This window comes from Podarcis muralis, chromosome 11, assembly GCF_964188315.1.
Source record: "Podarcis muralis chromosome 11, rPodMur119.hap1.1, whole genome shotgun sequence".
NCBI lineage: Eukaryota > Metazoa > Chordata > Lepidosauria > Squamata > Lacertidae > Podarcis > Podarcis muralis.
The window spans coordinates 52,674,106-52,693,090 of NC_135665.1; the positions used below are offsets into that span (position 1 = coordinate 52,674,106).

The 18,985-nt window shown below is 44.4% G+C and overlaps 1 protein-coding gene across 4 annotated transcripts in view; it reads right to left on the reverse strand.

Annotated features, from left to right (window-relative positions):
* Positions 1-554: 554 nt before the first annotated feature.
* Positions 555-18,985, reverse strand: part of WDR7 (WD repeat domain 7) — a 213,668-nt gene continuing 195,237 nt past the window's right edge. For all 4 annotated transcript variants that reach the window (XM_028747877.2, XM_028747879.2, XM_028747876.2 and 1 more), the window contains 2 exons: positions 8,240-8,344; positions 555-4,261 (listed from right to left, as the gene is read on the reverse strand). In XM_028747877.2, coding sequence (XP_028603710.2) covers positions 4,058-4,261; positions 8,240-8,344 — 309 coding nt within the window. In that variant the 3' untranslated portion in view covers positions 555-4,057. The remainder of the gene's footprint in view (positions 4,262-8,239; positions 8,345-18,985) is intronic.

Consider the following 18,985-nt stretch of genomic DNA (forward strand, 5'->3'; position numbering starts at 1 on the left):
GCCTCAGCGCCTAGGGCTTGCCGATCGAAAGGTCGGTGGTTTGAATCCCTGCGGCGGGGTGCGCTCCCGTTGCTGCCAACCTAGCAGTTTGAAAGCACCCCCGGGTGCAAGTAGATAAATACGGACCGCTTACTGGCGGGAAGGTAAACGGCGTTTCCGTGTGCTGCGCTGGCTCGCCAGATGCAGCTTTGTCACGCTGGCCACGTGACCCGGAAGTGTCTCCGGACAGTGCTGGCCCCTGGCCTCTTAAGTGAGATGAGCGCACAACCCCAGAGTCTGTCAAGATTGGGCCGTACGGGCAGGGGTACCTTTACCTTTATCCTCGTTTCACATTGCTAACTGAGGGTCACAGTGCCCACAGAATGTTATAACATTACTACTGCTAGTTTCTCGGTGTTATAGAGCGTGGGTGGCTGAAACTACAATTGTGGTATATATTTCCAAATGAAGCTATAACATGACTGTCGCGTCCAGCCAGGCTTAGTGTAACCACCTGGCGTTGTTGAGTGTGGCAATCAATGTGATGATTGTAATATAGGGAAAGCACTCTCTGGTCCAATTTAGCATTTATTTCACAGACATTATCTGCACAGGGCCATTGGGTACATGCAGCAGCCAATAAGTGGAATCGCCCAGTCGTTTCTTGAGGCAGACATTTTAATCAGTTACCGTACACCGCGACTTTAGTCATGACAACATTTTCATACAGGTGTCTCATCATGTCATCTTTTGCTTGTAAACTGCCAATGAAGCCACGTACGTCTCTACATTTACAAGGACAAATCCAAATACAGTACTAAACAAATCAATAAAACACTAAAAGCTTACACTGGAATGACAATACAAATTTTACTGCAGTGCTGAAAGGTCTAAGCCGTGATGAAGTTTGCAGTGAGGCCTGAGAAAGTCACTCAAGCGCTGATTTGCGTGTGAGGGAAATTAAGACTTCTAGGCCAAAAATCCACTGAACGCTGCCTGCTGCAGCACAGTCTCCATTTATTTCAGTGAGAGGGTCATGTGGGTTCCCATTCAAAGCCTAGCGGATTGTTGTAGCTGCTAGCACATAAATATTGATTCTCATGTTTAAATTACTCTTTTTTTTTTGCAGGCTAGCTTCCCCTATTGGTTTAAAAGTACCCCTTTTTAAATTTAAATAGACATAATGCACCACGTGTTAGATATCTGCAGAATACATAATTTTAAGAAGGTACAGCATTTAAACTTCTTTCTTAGATCTTTCACAACACTGAACTACTTCCTAGTGATAAAAGCATGTAGCGTGTTTTTCCATGGTTTTATTTAAAGCGGCTGGAATTTAGGAAATACATGTTAAGCATTTAAAATAAAAATAAAAACAGGGCAGTGCAGTTGCTCCAGATTCTGCACTTGAAATAAATAAACGGGGGCTTCACACAGGTCCCACTGAAGTGAACATAAATTGTGTAGCACCACTTGGCAGATTTGCTCTCATTCAGCATAATGTAACAGGTCTGGTAGACACCCAGAGTGAAACTCCATGTTGCAACACACACAGAAGCTGCAGGCATGTGAAATCAACAGCCACTTGATTGAATGCCCCCCTTGTAGTTTGAAGTAAATCTTATGTGCATTTGTATTTGGCTGGCTACTGCTTTTATGTCAATGTCAGGACATGGATGTTGTTGCAACATATTAAGAAGGGGAGAGGAGAGGAATTCTGTACAGAGGCACCATTTTGGGTATCAGCCCTCTGCTTATAGTAATATAAAGTTCTGATCACAGTGGGTCTGTGGAGCTTTCTGCAAGCAGAGGCTCCTTCCATTTTCTGCAGTGATGGGGAACAATCTTTGCACCAAGTCTCACTGCATGCAAGAAGCATTTAGCCACTGCTGACGAGACAAGGCAGCTTCCATGCAGAGCTCCATGTGAGCAAGGGAGCCTTGTGGACCTTTGAATCATGGGCACCACAAGGAAAGGGAAAAGGATGGATGAACAACAAAGAAGTCTGTGTAAGAGAAGTAAATATGACTCTGGAATGCCCAAGGGTAAATGCACAAATGGTCCATTTCTGTTTATATGATACTAACATTCTGATTCGGTAGAAAAGAGCATACATATTTTGTGTATGCTTTCTTGCCTTTTCCAAATCCTGGTACCTGTTGCGTAAGTTCACTTCAAAAACACGGAAGATCCACAACAGAATTTCACCACCATTAGATAAACTCCATCTAAGCTTTGCCATAGTTAAAAAGGATATAAACTCTCAACAACTATGAGATAAACATTCCTAATGGTCTTTAATTTCTTTCTCTGCTTTTAAAATCTCATGTAGATAGATATGTTGATTGCAGCCTGTGTAATCCTACTTACATGTACAGTGTATTGAACAGACCACTGAGATGTTTAACAAAAAAAAAATCAATGTATGCAAACTACTAGGAACTGCTTCAGCACAGGCCCTGTTGAAACGTATGAGATGAGAGCAAGACTACTGGATTACTCTTGTGCAATTCTCATTCATATCCATGGGGACTGCATGCAAGCAGTGCTTAAAAGAATGTACTCAATAGTTTTTCAACTCAGAAGTCATCATTTTTTTTAATCTATTCATTCAAAATCTATTTTTGGATCTGTCAGGCTCAATTTCTGTTGAATGTGTTAGAAGACACTAAGAGCATTCTCTCTGCATATTCCCTAGATTTAAGGCAAAGAGAATGGAAGCTAGAAAAGCACATGTCTATATGCACCACCATTTAAATAAAACATTCTCCAGAATGTTTTCCCTGCCGTACTAGGAACAAAACTCCAGGTGCATTCACACAGTAATAAATACAGGTGATATGTGAACATCTTACACTGCTCACTTATTGAAAATGTTTAAAAATATAGTAGCAATTTCCTGCACCAATGACCAGTGATGCAGTCCATCAAATATTTCCACCTCTTAAAACCCCTGTCCTTTAATGAAATCTAAATGCTGAAAATGTGTTGCATCATGATTAAGCTGACATCAGAACAAAATTCCCTGGGGTCATATTTTTGTTGGGTCCAGTTCAAGAGAAATCTGGGAGAGCGAAAGCTCGTGGACACAAATATCCATATTATCAGCAAAGGAAATGCTAACAGCCACCCTCTTTCTCCAGTAACCTTGCAAATTTTCATTTTTTTCAAATAAAAAAAATTAACATCACAGTCAATATTATTCTCTCTTCCCTGACACATGAAACATAAAATTGCCTCTTTGCTCATTAAAGCACGCCATCGTTTCCAAATCAATCAAGAATGTATATAAGGAAGCGTCACCGGTTTGAAGGAAGTGGAAAATTCTCTTTCCCATATATTTTGCCGTGAAATCCTGAGCCTGACAGGTACAATAAACCTTTAATGCTGTGAACCAGCATCTCTAGTGGACGCAGGGGAGTTCCTATGCACATGGGAGCCATCTGACCCTGTCCTGTAAGTCAAGAAGTGCCATGAGAATGCACGTGAAGACCTGTGTGTGGGTGCTACAAGCCCACCTCTCTGCCACCACCCATTTTAGGCTAGGAGCACAGCTGGAGGAGCATCCATGTAAACAAACATACTTTCAGTAAACATCAGGATTCTAAATACTTCAAAGGAAGAAGAAGAAAAGTTTTAACTTAAAACCCTGTGAATCATTTCAGCCACTCTCAAAGCGATTAGATTAAGCCCGGTTTAAATGCTGTGATTTGATTCCCCCCCCCTTTTAACTTAATAAAATCAAGATCTTCCAGAGAGTCTTACTGAAGCAGTCGCAACCCGAAGAAGCACAGCTGCGTTCTCATGGTTCTTATTCTCCCTACGGATAAAGGGGGAAACCTTACAATGCTGGCATAACTGCTGCAGGCTGCTGAGTTTGGTACGTGTGCCTCTAAGTCAACAGCAAGGCTTCTGCTGTACGGAAGCAATTCCCCCTGGCCAAATCTCGCTGCGTTACTGGTGCGGACCCTGGCGTGGACCACCTGGTGTCAAGATCACAATGAGGGAGATGAGATTTACAGGGGGTTTCCAAACAAAACTGTATTGAGAGCAAGAAACAAAAGCAGAACGCCTGACTCTACACCACAAATCGGTGCTCTTTGCCGTCGTGGGCCATGAGAATGACATTGCGATTGGAAGTCCAGATGAGCCTGGCCAGTCTGAGGGCATTGTGGGAGCCTGGTGACGCAGGTTGGACGGGGGGAACCTGATAAGTTTTAATGCAGCGGAGCTGTGGTGCAGAGTTCAGCATCCCGATACTTCCCAGAAGAGAGGTGTTCATCTGCCATTAGGGGATAAAAAAAAAAGAGGACCAGTCAATCAGTATCGAAATCCAAAAATTTGTTTACAGCAGTGTATAATGTGCAGAGCACCCTGTAAGAACTTAGATAAATTGTTTGATAATACTTCCTCGTGATAGCAATATGGCTTCAATTGGAATTTCTTTCCATTCATTCTGAACCAATAGCCGCTGAGAATCCATAAAAATGTTGTGAGCATCCCTGATGAAGTTGCATTATGAGTGCCATGAAAAACATGGCCGATCCTTCACATTTGCTTTTTTAAAGAGGGGTTCATAAAAGCTATTTAATTACAGCTCCCAGGTGGCGCTGTGGGTCAAACCACAGAGCCTAGGACTTGCCGATCGGAAGGTCGGCGGTTCGAATCCCCGCAATGGGGTGAGCTCTCATTGTTCGGTCCCTGCTCCTGCCAACCTAGCAGTTCGAAAGCACATCAAAGTGCAAGTAGATAAATAGGTACCGCTTCGGCGGGAAGGTAAATGGCATTTCCGTGTGCTGCTCTGGTTCACCAGAAGCGGCATAGTCATGCTGGCCACATGACCCGGAAGCTGTACTCGGCCAATAAAGTGAGAGGAGTACCACAACCCCAGAGTCGGCCATGACTGGACCTAATGGTCAGGGGTCCCTTTACCTTTACTAAATCATTTTCAGGGCAATTTTACAGATGTATCTAGAATTTTACATTTGAAAATGTTGGCGGCAACTTGAAAGAAACACACTTCTGTATGGAAGAGAACAAACTCAAAGCCTGCCTGTGTTCTATGCCAATTTCCATTCTTGCAAAGTTCAGCAGCCAAAATGGAACGGGGGCAATTTCACAACTTGCCCTGCATCGTGAATTCAGTGCAAAGCTACCTCCCTCCAATGATGCAAAGAGGGAAGTTTTTGTAGACAGGGAAGCTGCATATACTTAATGGAACCTCCATGCCTAACAACGGACAGGGTCAATAGTATTTCACTGGAAAAATCCAAACCCCCCCCCCCCATTTCCAGAGAGAACTGCTGACTCAAACTTTGTTTTAAAATGCTAGTTTGTGAAGATGAGCAATTGCAATATTAATGGAGCTCAGACCGTCTTCTGTGACTGTGTGCATTTTAAAGTGTTGCAGCTACACAGTCTAATGATGGAAACAATCCTCTCTGCCGAATGCAGCTTCCTGAATAAAAAAAAAGTTGAGTTTTTGACCCTATATATTTTGATTGGGGTGGGGAAAATAACAGGCAACAGCTTTTTATAGCTCCATCCACTCCATGCGCAAAATATAAAGGGATATATTAAATATTGGAGCTTCTAATTCACATGACAACTGGTCAATTTGCATTGCTTTGTTTCACCCGCGATGTGCTTTGAAAACACGGAAATAAAGCAAAAGGCCTGTATCTGTGCAATCTGCTAAACCCATTAGAAACTTTGAATCTGCATAGAACAGGTGAGATGACGGCCTCAGCTGCGTGTCTGAGACTTTGACATATGAAAACCTTGGCACATCCTAGGACGTTTTTAAGATGTGCTATTGCCGATACCATGTTCTGAATTCTGATCAGCGCAACATAGAAGCCATTACTTTTTCCCTGGACCTTCTCAGCAGCAGAATGGTGTCAGAGAGTGTAAATCATGGCATCTGTAGCAGGGAGCATGCAAGCCCCACTGACATTTTCACAATTTAAATCATCTTGAGTAATAACCCTTTTAAGATGACTAATGTTACTGATTTTCCTGCATTAATAGTAGTACTGAATAGACCACTGGGGGTGGGGGAGGAATCACTAGTGGACGAGGTCACATTTTAAAATGCAACGTGTTGGCTCATCTTAACTCTTTATGTTAAAGCTGTCTTTTCGTAAAAAAGAAAGAAAGGAAGAAACAAGGGGTGGGGTGGGAATTAAACAGAGCAGTTTATATGTCGAAGCACGTGCCTGTATAGGAATATTGTCCCTGCCACCCCCTGCAATCTTAGATGATCATGTAAAACATCTCAATCAATACGTCTGATTGCTTTCTAGATCTTCCCATGCAACTCAACTAAATATATGCAAGTGATGGAAGAGCGTTTTTATGGTTCTTATTCACTGCTTCAGAAATCGCACACTGTATGATGATGGAGAATAATTCAATACTCTTTAATGACACATACAGTTATCATTGAATGACATGCAGAAAGCCATGGTAGATTAAAAATATATACTAATAGCTGATAGTTACAGGAATGTTACAAGGCAAGGAAGCAATCATTCTGCTGTCAGAGCTTTCTCCAGCTCTCTTTTCCCCCTGCACAGATATCTGCATACGTAGGCGGCAATTCTAAACAAAAGACACCATCTACTAGGAAGATGGGGTGGCACTGTGGTCTAAACTACAGAGCCTAGGGCTTGCCGATCAGAAGGTCGGCGGTTCGAATCCCCGCGACGGGGTGAGCTCCCATTGCTCGGTCCCTGCTCCTGCCAACCTAGCAGTTTGAAAGCACGTCAAAGTGCAAGTAGATAAATTGGTACCGCTCCAACGGGAAGGTCAACGGCATTTCCGTGCACAGCTCTGGTTTGCCAGAAGCGGCTTATTCATGCTGGCCACATGACCCGGAAGCTGTACACCGGCTCCCCCGAGATGAGCGCTGCAACCCCAGAGTCATCCACGACTGGACCTAACGGTCAGGGGTCCCTTTACCTTTACCAGGAAGATGACACTCTTGTACACCACTCAAATGAACAGGACCTGCTCAACTGTGCAGCTCCTATTCATTTCAAGGGGTGGGGTATGTGCAGGAGAACTTTCCGGCAGGCTGTGCCCAAACTTATATGCAAGAAAGGAGACTCATTCAACATTCACAATATTTTTTGACCATGGGTGCATTGGAAACATGAGGGAATGTGGTGTTGTGGCTCCTCTCCGCTGAGACAGATGGAGGCTGCAGGTCAATGGCTGCTTCCTAGGTTGAATCTACCCACCAAACTACAGCTCTAGTGGACCCCAAAGTCTGCCTCATCTGTTGAAGTGAATGGGGAACCCCCACACCCTTTGCACTTTCTGTTTACACAGAGGCTCTGGATCAGAAGATGCATTGAAAGACTGCACCAGGCATTTTTGCAAACAGCATGTCTGAATTGGTTTTCTTCTTTAATAAGGAATAGTATATATACATATTAAAATAAATACTGTTAACTTGGAAACTGCACATTCCCATGGAATTGCCTCTGTTCCTGTATTTTCCGGATTAAAAAGGGGGAGTTTGTTTTATCCAATTCTGAGTGTCACAACCAAAAGTTGAGGAGGCAAAAGGAGATACGTTCGTTGGATGCCAAGCTGTTATGCAATATTCTCCATGTGGAAGCTAAGCAAAGGTTTTGAGTTATCTTTTAAAAAAAACCTCAAGTGTCTGAGGCTCAGCTGATTCTTGGAGGCACATGAGGCTATCAGAGGAGGCTTTCCTGGTATTTATTCTTGGGATTTGGTGGTTGTGGTGTTCTTTGGATGTTTCATTACAGAGGTCTGAGAAGCTCTCTTTACTGACTTGTCTGCCAAGGAACCTCTTGCTTGTGTGCTATTGAACCCGTGCGCACTGAAGAAGGTTCTCAGACATATTATAGGGTGTACTCTTGAAAGGCCTTTTAAACCTCCCCCCTGCATTGTATGACCTGAGAGTGTACTCTTGAAAATATCCAAAGTCCCCTTGTGGCTATAACACTGGAAGGGAATATTGGTCCTTGCAGACTGCCTGTCTGATAAGGAGCCTCATCTGCCATTACTAATGTTCTCACTGGGGAACACCTGATAGGCTTCCAAGCAACACTAGGTTTTCCCAGACTGCAAGCTTTAAAAACCCTGGGATTTCTTTTTAATAGCAAACAATGGGGAACTTCAGACTATGTCTGCAGCACCCACATATGAGACTGGCAGACTCAGAATATAACAGTTTTGAAAAACAGCCCTACTCAAATATGAGACAAAGACACATGAAACATACCTGCCAGAAGGAAATGTGACTGTCTGTGTTGGAGTAAGTGGCAAGATAGCGTCCATCGGGAGCAAAAGCCACGGCTGTTATGGCTCCTTTATGGCCGTGGATGGTCTATAAAGAACAAAAAGAACCATGATATACAAAATTAGTCAGCCAGCACCAACTATAGCAACATTTGGATTAAAAGAGGATTTCAAATACACACCAAACATATAGATCAGGCATAGGCAAACTCGGCCCTCCAGATGTTCTGAGACTACAACTCCCATCATCCCCAGCTAACAGGACCAGTGGTCAGGGATGATGGGAGTTGTAGCCCCAAAACATCTGGAGGGCCGAGTTTGCCTATGCCTGATATAGATTGAAGGCCATTATAACTTCGGATTTCCAAGGGAGGTTGCTCTTATGAAGACCAAACTAATAGTTGTGATGTGCAACGATAGCACTTTCCCATGGAAAGAATCTGTTAGCATTTCACTCCTCCGTTGCTGGATGTGTGATTGTTACATCACATGTCAGTGTTTACTTTCTAGGTTGGTGTGCACTGGGACTGATTTATGAACGTCCCGGGTTGCGCTTCATCAGGAAGACGCCCGGAGAGGTCTGTCTCATTCTGGGGGCTACTTGTGCCCCCCAGGCGTGTTCCGCCAGAATCAGCCCCATTTCCTTTTCTGAAATAAAATTAAGCTGGAAGAGCTAGCTAGGCAAAAGTGTTCCTGTATAACTAGGCCTCTGGCTGGTTAAAGAATCCACGGCCTTCTGTGTTCAACTCTTGCCTTAAGAGAGAGCATAGCTGCCCATCACTATCTCTTTGAGGGCACCTCACATTTCCCACTTCACTGCTGCAATGCAAAACCACCACCAACAGCATCCCACAACAGAACAGGGTGAATTATCCAATGTTGTCACTGGGGTGGTGATGTCTGGCACCAAGTAAGACAGGGCAAGATATTCTGAGCCCTGTGCACCACTACACGCTCCTCTTCCAAGCTCATCAGAGCTCTGAATGCTCCACACCCCTCTCTCATGCATGCACCCGCTATACTCTCCTCCTTAAAAAACGAAATTAAAGATTGGCTTTGTTCATGCACTGCTGAGGGGAAGTCCCCTCGCTTCTTCTGCAGCACACATTAAGCAGGGCACAGGGATGATTCAGGCTAACATGTCGGGAAGCAATATATGCACGATGGTGTCTTCCCTCGACGCACAGAGGGTTCTTTTGACCTATTCTGCAGGCTGACCTTTCTGCCGAGTGGGTCAACTGGCTGTGGAGAGAATATCCGTGTAGGGCTCTTAGCAGACGGCGTGATTCAAAGAGCTAGTTATATTCCTACGGCGATCCCTCTCTTAACCCACAATGAATACCTAGAGTTTCCTAGGCTACTTAAACAAGTGCAACGCCAGGAAGAAGATTTATGCAAACGCTAAAAACAAAACGGAACAGAGCCGAAAGGGACTGAACTTCAAGAAAGTTGCACCCTCAGGTGTGGGCCTGCGCAACCGACCTCCGGTTTAATCTATGCCTGTGCATGTGGGGAATGAGTGACAAGCAATAAAGAAATGGAGCAATTCTCCCCAATGTTCAAAGCACTCACACATATTTCCCCTCAATAATTCTTACAGCAAGGCTGTAAGGTAGGTCAGCATTTTGATCTCTTTATCCCATATAAAGAGCCAAGGAAGAAAGAGAGAAAGAGAGAGAGAGAGGGAGGACTCTTTGCCTTAGGATATTCAATGAGCGTGTGGCTGAAGGGAGAGCCAAACACATTCCAGCTCATTATCTTATCAATCACACGATACTGGAAATTAGTTTGTATCCTGCTTATTAACTTTCAAGGAGCTTCTGGTGGCATGCGTTAACTCTCTTCTCCTCTTGTTTTATTTTCAACAACAACCCTGTGGAGTAGTTTAGCCTGAGAAACGGAATGGAGACTTGAACCAGGATCTCCTCTCCCTTGCTTTGCCAGTATATTAGCCACTACACCACCACCATTATTATTATTACAGTGATACCTCAGGTTACATACGCTTCAGGTTGCATACGCTTCAGGTTACAGTCTCCGCTAACCCAGAAATAGTGCTTCAGCTTAAGAACTTTGCTTCAGGATGAGAACAGAAATCGTGCTCCAGTGGCATGGCAGCAGCAGCAGGCTCCATTAGCTTCAGGTTAAGAACAGTTTCAGGTTAAGTACGGACCCCCGGAACAAATTAAGTACTTAACCTGAGGTACCACTGTATTATTATATTTTTTATTATTATTATTATTATTATTATTATTATTATTATTATTATTATTATTAAGATTTGTATACTGTCCTGTACCCGCAGGCCTGAGGGCGGTTAAAACATAATATTGCAAAATAAAAACACAAACACATAATAAAAACAAAACCAACCCAATAATTCCCTGCTCCCCAACGCATTTTTGAAGGGCGCTGGATGTCACTCAGCCAAAGGCCTGGTGAAAGAGGAACATTTCTGCCAGGTGCCTAAAGGTGCATAATGAAAGACAGTGGGGAATGCGCATAAGGCCAGATGCAAGCCTCATGTGCACAAACACTGGAGCCACATTGGGGAGGCTTCACCAGATGGGCATCTCAATGGACCACTTGCGTGTCTCCTTGCAAGCATTTTGAAAAATGCAGCAACGGGTTCTGGTGTGCAGGGTGCACCTATGTGGAAGTGTATCCCCGCATTTCATCAAGGAAATAGAGGTGCTACACCAGGGGCCAGCACACCTTTTCAGCAGGGGGCCGGTCCACTGTCCCTCAGACCTTGTGGGGGGCCGGACTATATGTTTCCATGATTATGACCCGCATTTTTGGTAAAAACCCTTATTGGGACCAACCCCAACATTGCCCAAATGTGATTTTTTTGGGTGTGTGTGTGTGTGTTCTCCCATACACCCATGCTGCTTCCTTTACGTTTTACGCGTTGACAGTTATTATTTCTCTTGTAAGGTGGGGTGGGGGGCTGAGGTAAGCGTGCCATTCCTGTCAGCCTTGGAGAGCATGTGCGCATGCGTGGGTGAAGGGAAAAGGCGTTGGCCATGCTAAGTCAGGCCGGCGCCGCTCAAGCAAAAACGTTCTTTTCCCGGCGTGAGGGAAGACAAGGCGGTGGCTATTTACCTTTCCATGGCTTGCACCGTGTAGCTAATGAGTGGCCTCCCCAACAGAGTGCAGAACTGCTTTGGAGTGCAGCTGCCCAGGCGTTCCCCACTTCCTTTGATGGGGAGCACCGCCACCACAGACACCGGCGGGTGTCGCTCCTGAGGTGTCTCTGAGCCCCTGCCGCCACAACTGCCCTTCCTGAGGTCAGTTGCCTGCAGCTCCATGGTGGAAATCCAAACTGTGGCTCCTTTTCCCTCTTCCCCACCCCGGAACAAAAGATTGCTGCGCGTGCACGATGGACGAAGAAGGGGCTTGTCTTGAGCAGCTGCCCGCCTCACTTTTGACCCCCAAGCCTGGCTGAGTCGCAAAAACCATCACGCATGTGCGCTATGCTGGCTGCCTGGATTTTCAGACTGTCCGTCCATGGGCCAGATCTAGAAGACAACTGGGCCTGATGCGGCCTGCGGACCTTAGTTTGCTGACCCATGTGCTACACAGACATAAGAATCTGCCTTATTTGAAGCCAAACCGTTGGATCATCTACTGTAGATTGTCCCCCAGCAGTTCCTCGAGTTGCCAGGGTCCGGCCCATACACAGGCAACTCCTGTGCTGGAGTACTGAGAGCCTTCCCTCTAAACCAGCCTTTCTCAACCTGTGGGTCCCCAGATTTTGTTGAACTACAACTCCCATCACCCCTAGCTAGCAAGGCCAGAGCTCAGGGATGATGGGAGTTGTAATCCAACCACATCTGGGGACCCACAAGTTGAGAACCGCTGCAAAGCTACATTAGCACTGCTGCAACTAAGTTATCATTGTTTTGACAGACACCACCATCCTATGGCTTGTTTCAGGAATTTGTGCCTAACAGCCAGACCGCAGGATTGATTAGGGCTGTCACATTCACAAGCCTTGTGCTGTTACGTTTTATTAGAACTTTAGGTAAAGGGGAGATTTCTGCTGCTTACGACTGATTTAGGAAGAAGCCTTCATATACTTTGAGGCTCCCCCCTCCTCACCCCCGTTATGCAAATTTGTTGCAAACCACTTTGAAGATTGGGATAAGAGAGAATATGTAACTAATCTCCTTCCTGCTGCCTAGAAAACTGTCCTGCCCATCTATATTTTTGTCTGTAGAGTTTGTTTGGCGAGCTTTTATCCTTACTTGCCCCTTTGACAGCAGAAAAGCTCTTGGAATGAATGCTGCCAGTTCACAACAGTTCTACGTAGACTCTTAATTCCAGGGCTGTGGGGTCGAGCCCAACATTGGGTGAAATATTCCTTCACTCCTTCCAACTCTACAATTCTATGATTTCAATTTCACTCAATATAAGCTGCAGCACTTTTACCCAACCCTGGTGCCCTTCAGATGTTTTGGATGACAACTGCTGCCATCCCTGGTCACTGGTCTTTCTGGCTAAGGCTGATCAGAGCTGCGCCAGCTTGGGAAAGGCTAACCTGTGGCACATACCGTATTTTTTGCTCTATAAGACTCACTTTTTCCCTACTAAAAATTAAAGGGGAATGTGTGTGCATCTTATGGAGCGAATGCAGGCTGCGCAGCTATCCCAGAAGCCAGAACAGCAAGAGGGATTGCTGCTTTCACTGCGTAGCGATCCCTCCTGCTGTTCTGGCTTCTGAGATTCAGAATATTTTTTTTCTTGTTTTCCTCCTCCAAAAACTAGGTGTGTCTTGTGATCTGGTGCTTCATATAGAGCGAAAATTACGGTAATTAGAACCACTGCTATAAATATCGGTTGTTGTTGTTGTTTAGTCGTTTAGTCGTGTCCGACTCTTCGTGACCCCATGGACCAGAGCATGCCAGGCACCTCTGTCCTCCACTACTTCCCGCAGTTTGGTCAAAATAAATACCGGTAATGATAATAAATAATGATAATGCAACCGACTCATGTTGCCTAATGCCAGCACATACATAGTTTTGGAACAGCAAACTTAACTGCACAGTATGTCCCTGACCAAAAAAAAAAAAAAAAGATTTATACAATAATAAAATGAAATTCCCATTGTGTTATCGAAGATCTAGGGAAGAGACATGGAAGTGCACAAGCCCTCTGAGCTGTCTCTGAGCACAGACTCTATCAGTGCAGCCATATTATGTGTCCTCAGCTCACGGAGCTTTGACAACAAAACTCCCATGATTTGAGAGAGCTGGAAAATAAGCCTGCAAGGCGGCAGCTGGGACCCAGATCCATAAGTCCCTGCCTCACACAAAATGGTTGCTTAAAAAAGCCCACAGTAGCATCATGAGAATTGGCCTCTACTTGGAAACACCAGGGGAGCCTCAGCATTCTGTTTGTAGCGAAGGCTTGAACTTGATTAAGTCTGACATCAATTCACTTCTCCAGAAACCCCACCACTATGTGCTATCCAAATAGGTGCAGGAGGATACAGTGGAAAAACAGTTTTTCTTGGATGGCTTGTCTACAATCTACGATTTTGAGAATTGTGGGTTTACGCATATCTCATATCATAGGAAAACAATGCTTCCCGCAAAAGATTTCAGAAACATGGTCCTGCCAGACCCTCAGATCTTTCAGGGCCAGGTTTAATACCCTGAAATCCCTAAAACCAAAAGGGTAAATCTTCAGTTTAAAGTACTCCCCAAGGCTGATTGCCAGAGAGCAAAGCTGCACTAAAATAGGAAAAAGCAGACAATGATAACCAATTGCAGTATCTGCCCGCGGTACTTCGCAAACAAGACACACTGGCTTCAGCAAACCCAGTGCCTTATGTAATCTCCACTATGTAATGATAAGGAAAACTAAAAGGCCGATTAGTTATGGGGTTCAATATTTTGGCCATCATATTCCTCAGCACTTAACAAGCAATTAATATTTGCCAATGAAAAATGTTTGGGTAATTCAAAGGTGAAAATCAATACTGCTAGCAAACTTGTTGCACTCTTGGCCACTGACAATTTATCCAAATAACTACAATCCTTAAGGGAGCCAAATCGCTTTGATGTTTTAATTTATGTGCTTTCCTTGCAGATGCTAATCCTTTAAAAACAGATTTCCCTCTCCTCGGTGTAATTCAGGGTGCACTTTGCAGGGCTCACTCTTATTTATTCATCAAATAAACAAGTATGTGCACGCATCCACGCAAAGCCTTGCATTTGAATCAAAAGCATTTCTATATACTGGGTTTTGGTGGGCAAAGGGCAGCACATTTCTGAAATAAAACCTGTCCGGGAGGATGTATTTAGCAGCAGCTTACAAGACGTATGATTGGCACTTAGCATCTGTGAAAGGTTTGTGTTTATTAATGCAGAAAACAAAAAATCAGTAGCAGCAGAGAAGAAAATATAGGGAAAACAAACCTTTTGCTCTGCCAATTGCTCTACAGTGGGGGGACAGGACCCAGTTCCTTATTGTTATTTAGTTATGTTTAATCTGAAAGCCTCCCTAAGAAAAGGTTCTCTGAACAACTCTCAGAATAAAAAATAAGTATTAAAAAATATAACAATATGACAAAAACACAGTAAGGTGAGGAAAAAAAATCAGCTAAAAAAGATGACAGAATTCAAAAACCAAGAGAGCTAGAATAAAGTTTAAAAGCTACAACATGATTGTAAATGGCTTGAGACAATAAAAACGGAATCTACTTGGCACTGAAAAGATACTAAAGAAAGCACTAGGCGGGCCTTTCTGGGGACGGCATGCTACAACTGGGGTGCCAACACTGAAGAGGCCATTTGATAGCTCACTTGGCAGCTGTACTCTAAGAAGGGCTTACAAAAAAAAAAGAAAAGAAAAAAAAAAGATGTCAGAGTCTAGGTGATCCTTCAAGTTCTGACTTCTATACTGGCAGTCCAAGGCAGGCTAGTCCATAAGGGCAGATAGGGCTCTGCCCCACCAATTTCAGTCTACCCAGGGTGTGTTACTGCCTGTCAGTTTCCTTCTCCTTTGCCCCTGCAATTCGGCAGGGAGGATGGCGATAAAACGAGAATTAGTGGGCTCTGCCTGTTGCTGGGGCCAACTCCACCTGCCACCAGTCTCCTGCCTTCTTAACAGGCACCAGACAGTACCGTCAGCAGGTATGGATAATCCATTGCCAAGGCAAATCTTTACTTGCATTCTTAATATTTTGTTGGAAGCTGCCCAGAGTGACTGGTGAAACCCAGCCAGATGGGTGGGGTATGAATAATAATAATAATAATAATAATAATAATAATAATTGCATGCCAAGCGCTATGTTGAGTCAAACCATTGAACTGTCTCACAACGATTTTAAAATAGACATGTACCGTGATATCACATAGGACCCTGGGGCATTTGTGCCACTGAGACAACATATGTATAATGAGATCTGGAATAAATGGCAAAACGTTATGTACAGTGAACAATTATATATAATAATAATAAGGCTGGGATGTGAGATTAGGGCACCCTTGGAGCAAGGAAATCAGGACTTGACTCCTACAACAGAAATAATTCATGGAATTCGTTGCCGTGAGATGTAATGGTGGCCACTAGTTTAAGAAGGGATTAGACAGATTTTTGGAGGATAAATCTGTCAATGGCTATTGGTCACAATAGCTGTATGGAAGATCCATGTTCGCAGACAATTTGCCACTGGATACCAGTGGGAGAGGGTTGTCAGACATGGGTGCAAACCCCATGTTAATTGTGCTTTTTCAAAAAGCATAGTTAACAAGGACACTTTTATTTTTAAGGAAAGGCGTGGGCTGATCCTGTACTGCACTCCTGGTTATTTGTTTATTAACTGGATTTATACGGCACCCAGTAACCCAGTTCTCTGCTGCATTGACAACCCCATAACATGATACACAAGTCTTTAAGGTGCTACAGACTTTCTTTTGTGGGGTTCATCAAGGCTGCATTTCATCAAGTAGCTCCAATTAACATCTAATAGGATCCAAGTATATGGCAACTGACAAGCAATCTCCACCGCACCAATTCCATCAAGCCATTACAGACCTTTCAAAATGAACTGGAAAACCACGCTAACCATTTGCGGACATCAAGGAGATCTGCACAGCTAATGTAATTCCGTGTATACACAGAGCTGTCCTGACTTTCCTCTATGGCTACATCCCCATGTGCTGTGTCAGAGAGGCCCCAATATTCATGCATGCATTTCTAGAGCATATAAAAAACACACACAATGAAAGACAACTAAGGAGGGACACAGTAGAGTTTTAGAAAATGCACCGTGCAGAGCCTAGTAGCCAAAGTGGCACACCCCCCCATCCCAAAGCTTTGGACTGCAACTCCCATAATCCTTGTCAGGAGCTTGTCCTACTCTCGAGTAGGACCCTGACAGAGACACATGCCCAACTGGCATGTTCTCTCCCTCCTGGTTGATCGTTCAGGAGCTTCAAAAGCTTTCTTCAGCCCAAACATCACAGCGACCAATGCCAACAGACACTGGCACACTTAGGGATCCGCAGAGTCTTCGCAGCTTGCGTAACAGACCTCAGCAACTCAGCATTTTGACCAATCTACTTTATTTACATATACAGTGGTACCTCGGGTTACAGACGCTTCAGGTTACAGACTCCGCTAACCCAGAAATAGTACCTTGGGTTAAGAACTTTGCTTCAGGATGAGAACAGAAATCGTGCTCCAGCGGCGTGGCGGCAGCAGGAGGCCCCATTAGCTAAAGTGGTGCTTCAGGTTAAGAACAGTTTCAGGTTAAGAACAGACCTCCGGAACGAATTAAGTACTTAACCCGAGGTACCACTGTAACCACACGCAGAACACTGCAGCATGGCTCCCCCCCTCTCTAGCATCAGACAGCAAAGAGAAAGAACAAAGGATAATAGTCCCACCTCACGGAACACAGTAACACAAACACCCTGTCTCTGTCACTTCCCACTCTGTGGAGTCAAAACATACACCGTCATGTGTATTCTGGGCTGCATCAATAGGAGTATAGCATCTAGATCAAGGGAAGTAATAGTGCCACTGTATTCTGCTCTGGTCAGACCTCACCTGGAGTACTGTGTCCAGTTCTGGGCACCACAGTTCAAGAAGGACACTGACAAACTGGAACGTGTCCAGAGGAGGGCAACCAAAATGGTCAAAGGCCTGGAAACGATGCCTTATGAGGAATGGCTAAGGGAGCTGGGCATGTTTAGCCTGAGGAAGAGGAGGTTAAGGGGTGATATGATAGCCATGTTCAAATATATAAAAGGATGTCATATAGAGGAGGGAGAAAGGTTGTTTTCTGCTGCTCCAGAGAAGCGGACACGGAGCAATGGATCCAAACTACAAGAAAGAAGATTCCACCTAAACATTAGGAAGAACTTCCTGACAGGAAGAGCTGTTCGACAGTGGAATTTGCTGCCAAGGAGTGTGGTGGAGTCTCCTTCTTTGGAGGTCTTTAAGCAGAGGCTTGACAACCATATGTCAGGAGTGCTCTGGTGGTGTTTCCTGCTTGGCAGGGGGTTGGACTCGATGGCCCTTGTGGTCTCTTCCAACTCTATGATTCTATGATTCTATTCTATGTGATAGACAACAATCCCATGACTGCAACCATGGAGCAGGAATTCTGATTTTCCTCTAGGGCTACATCCCCATGTGTTGTGTCAGAGAGGCCCCAATATTCATGCATGCATTTGTAGAGCATGTAAAAAAAACACACAATGAAAGACAACTAAGGAGGGACACAGTAGAGTTTTAGAAAATGCACAGTGAAGAGCCCAGCAGCCAAAGTGGCACCCCCCCCCATCCCAAAGCTTTGGACTGCAACTCCCATAATCCTGACCACTGGCCAAGCTAGCTGAGAATGATGGGAGAGGTGGTCCAACGTTTGAAAGGCACCATGTTGGCTAAACCTGATGTAGAGAGTGGACCCTGTTTTCAGCATCCTTTATATTTACCAGAAGCAGATCCAGGATAAGACAAAACAAAGTACTTCTTCAGGCAACACATAACTTATGGAACTCACTTCCGCAATATGTGGCAATTGGTCACTATCTCAGAGGACAGGTCCAGCAACAGTGGTTAGCTATTCCCTATTCAGAGGTAATAACACTTCTGAGTACAAGATGAGGAGGTCTAACAATAGGGCAGTACTGTTATTTTCATATCCTGCTTCTGTGTTTCACAGAACCATCTGGCGACTGCGGGAAGCAGAATGCTGAACCAGAGAGGCCCCTTAAGTCTGACCCAGCAAGCCTTTCTTAATAGTCTTATGCTAAGAGTGGTGTCCAAAAGGTAAGGAATATCTCAGGGGAGCCAATATGGAAAGACTGAATCAAAGTAATTAAGTTGTATATGGTTTCAGTCTGACCTGAAGGCAAAATTTGTTCCTGATCACTAGTAGGAGGAATTGTTTGGGGCACAGCTTGAATCATCAACATCATCATCATCAATGGATCAATCCTGCCTTTGAATGGTTTGTTTTCTTCAAAATATTTTCAGCACTTCATCCCAAAACCCCTTCCAGAGTTGTGAGAGTCCATCAGTTTCTTTAACGTAAACAATACATTCCCACCTGTAATTCCTGGTTAAACGTTATCCTGAAGTAATGTTATTAGCAATTTCTTCATGCAAAGACCACTTTCTCAACCCCTCTCTGCACGGAATCTAAAAACACGACCTCCAGAACTAGGGTTCTTTTACTTTAGGGTTAACAGAAGAATTGAACTGGAAC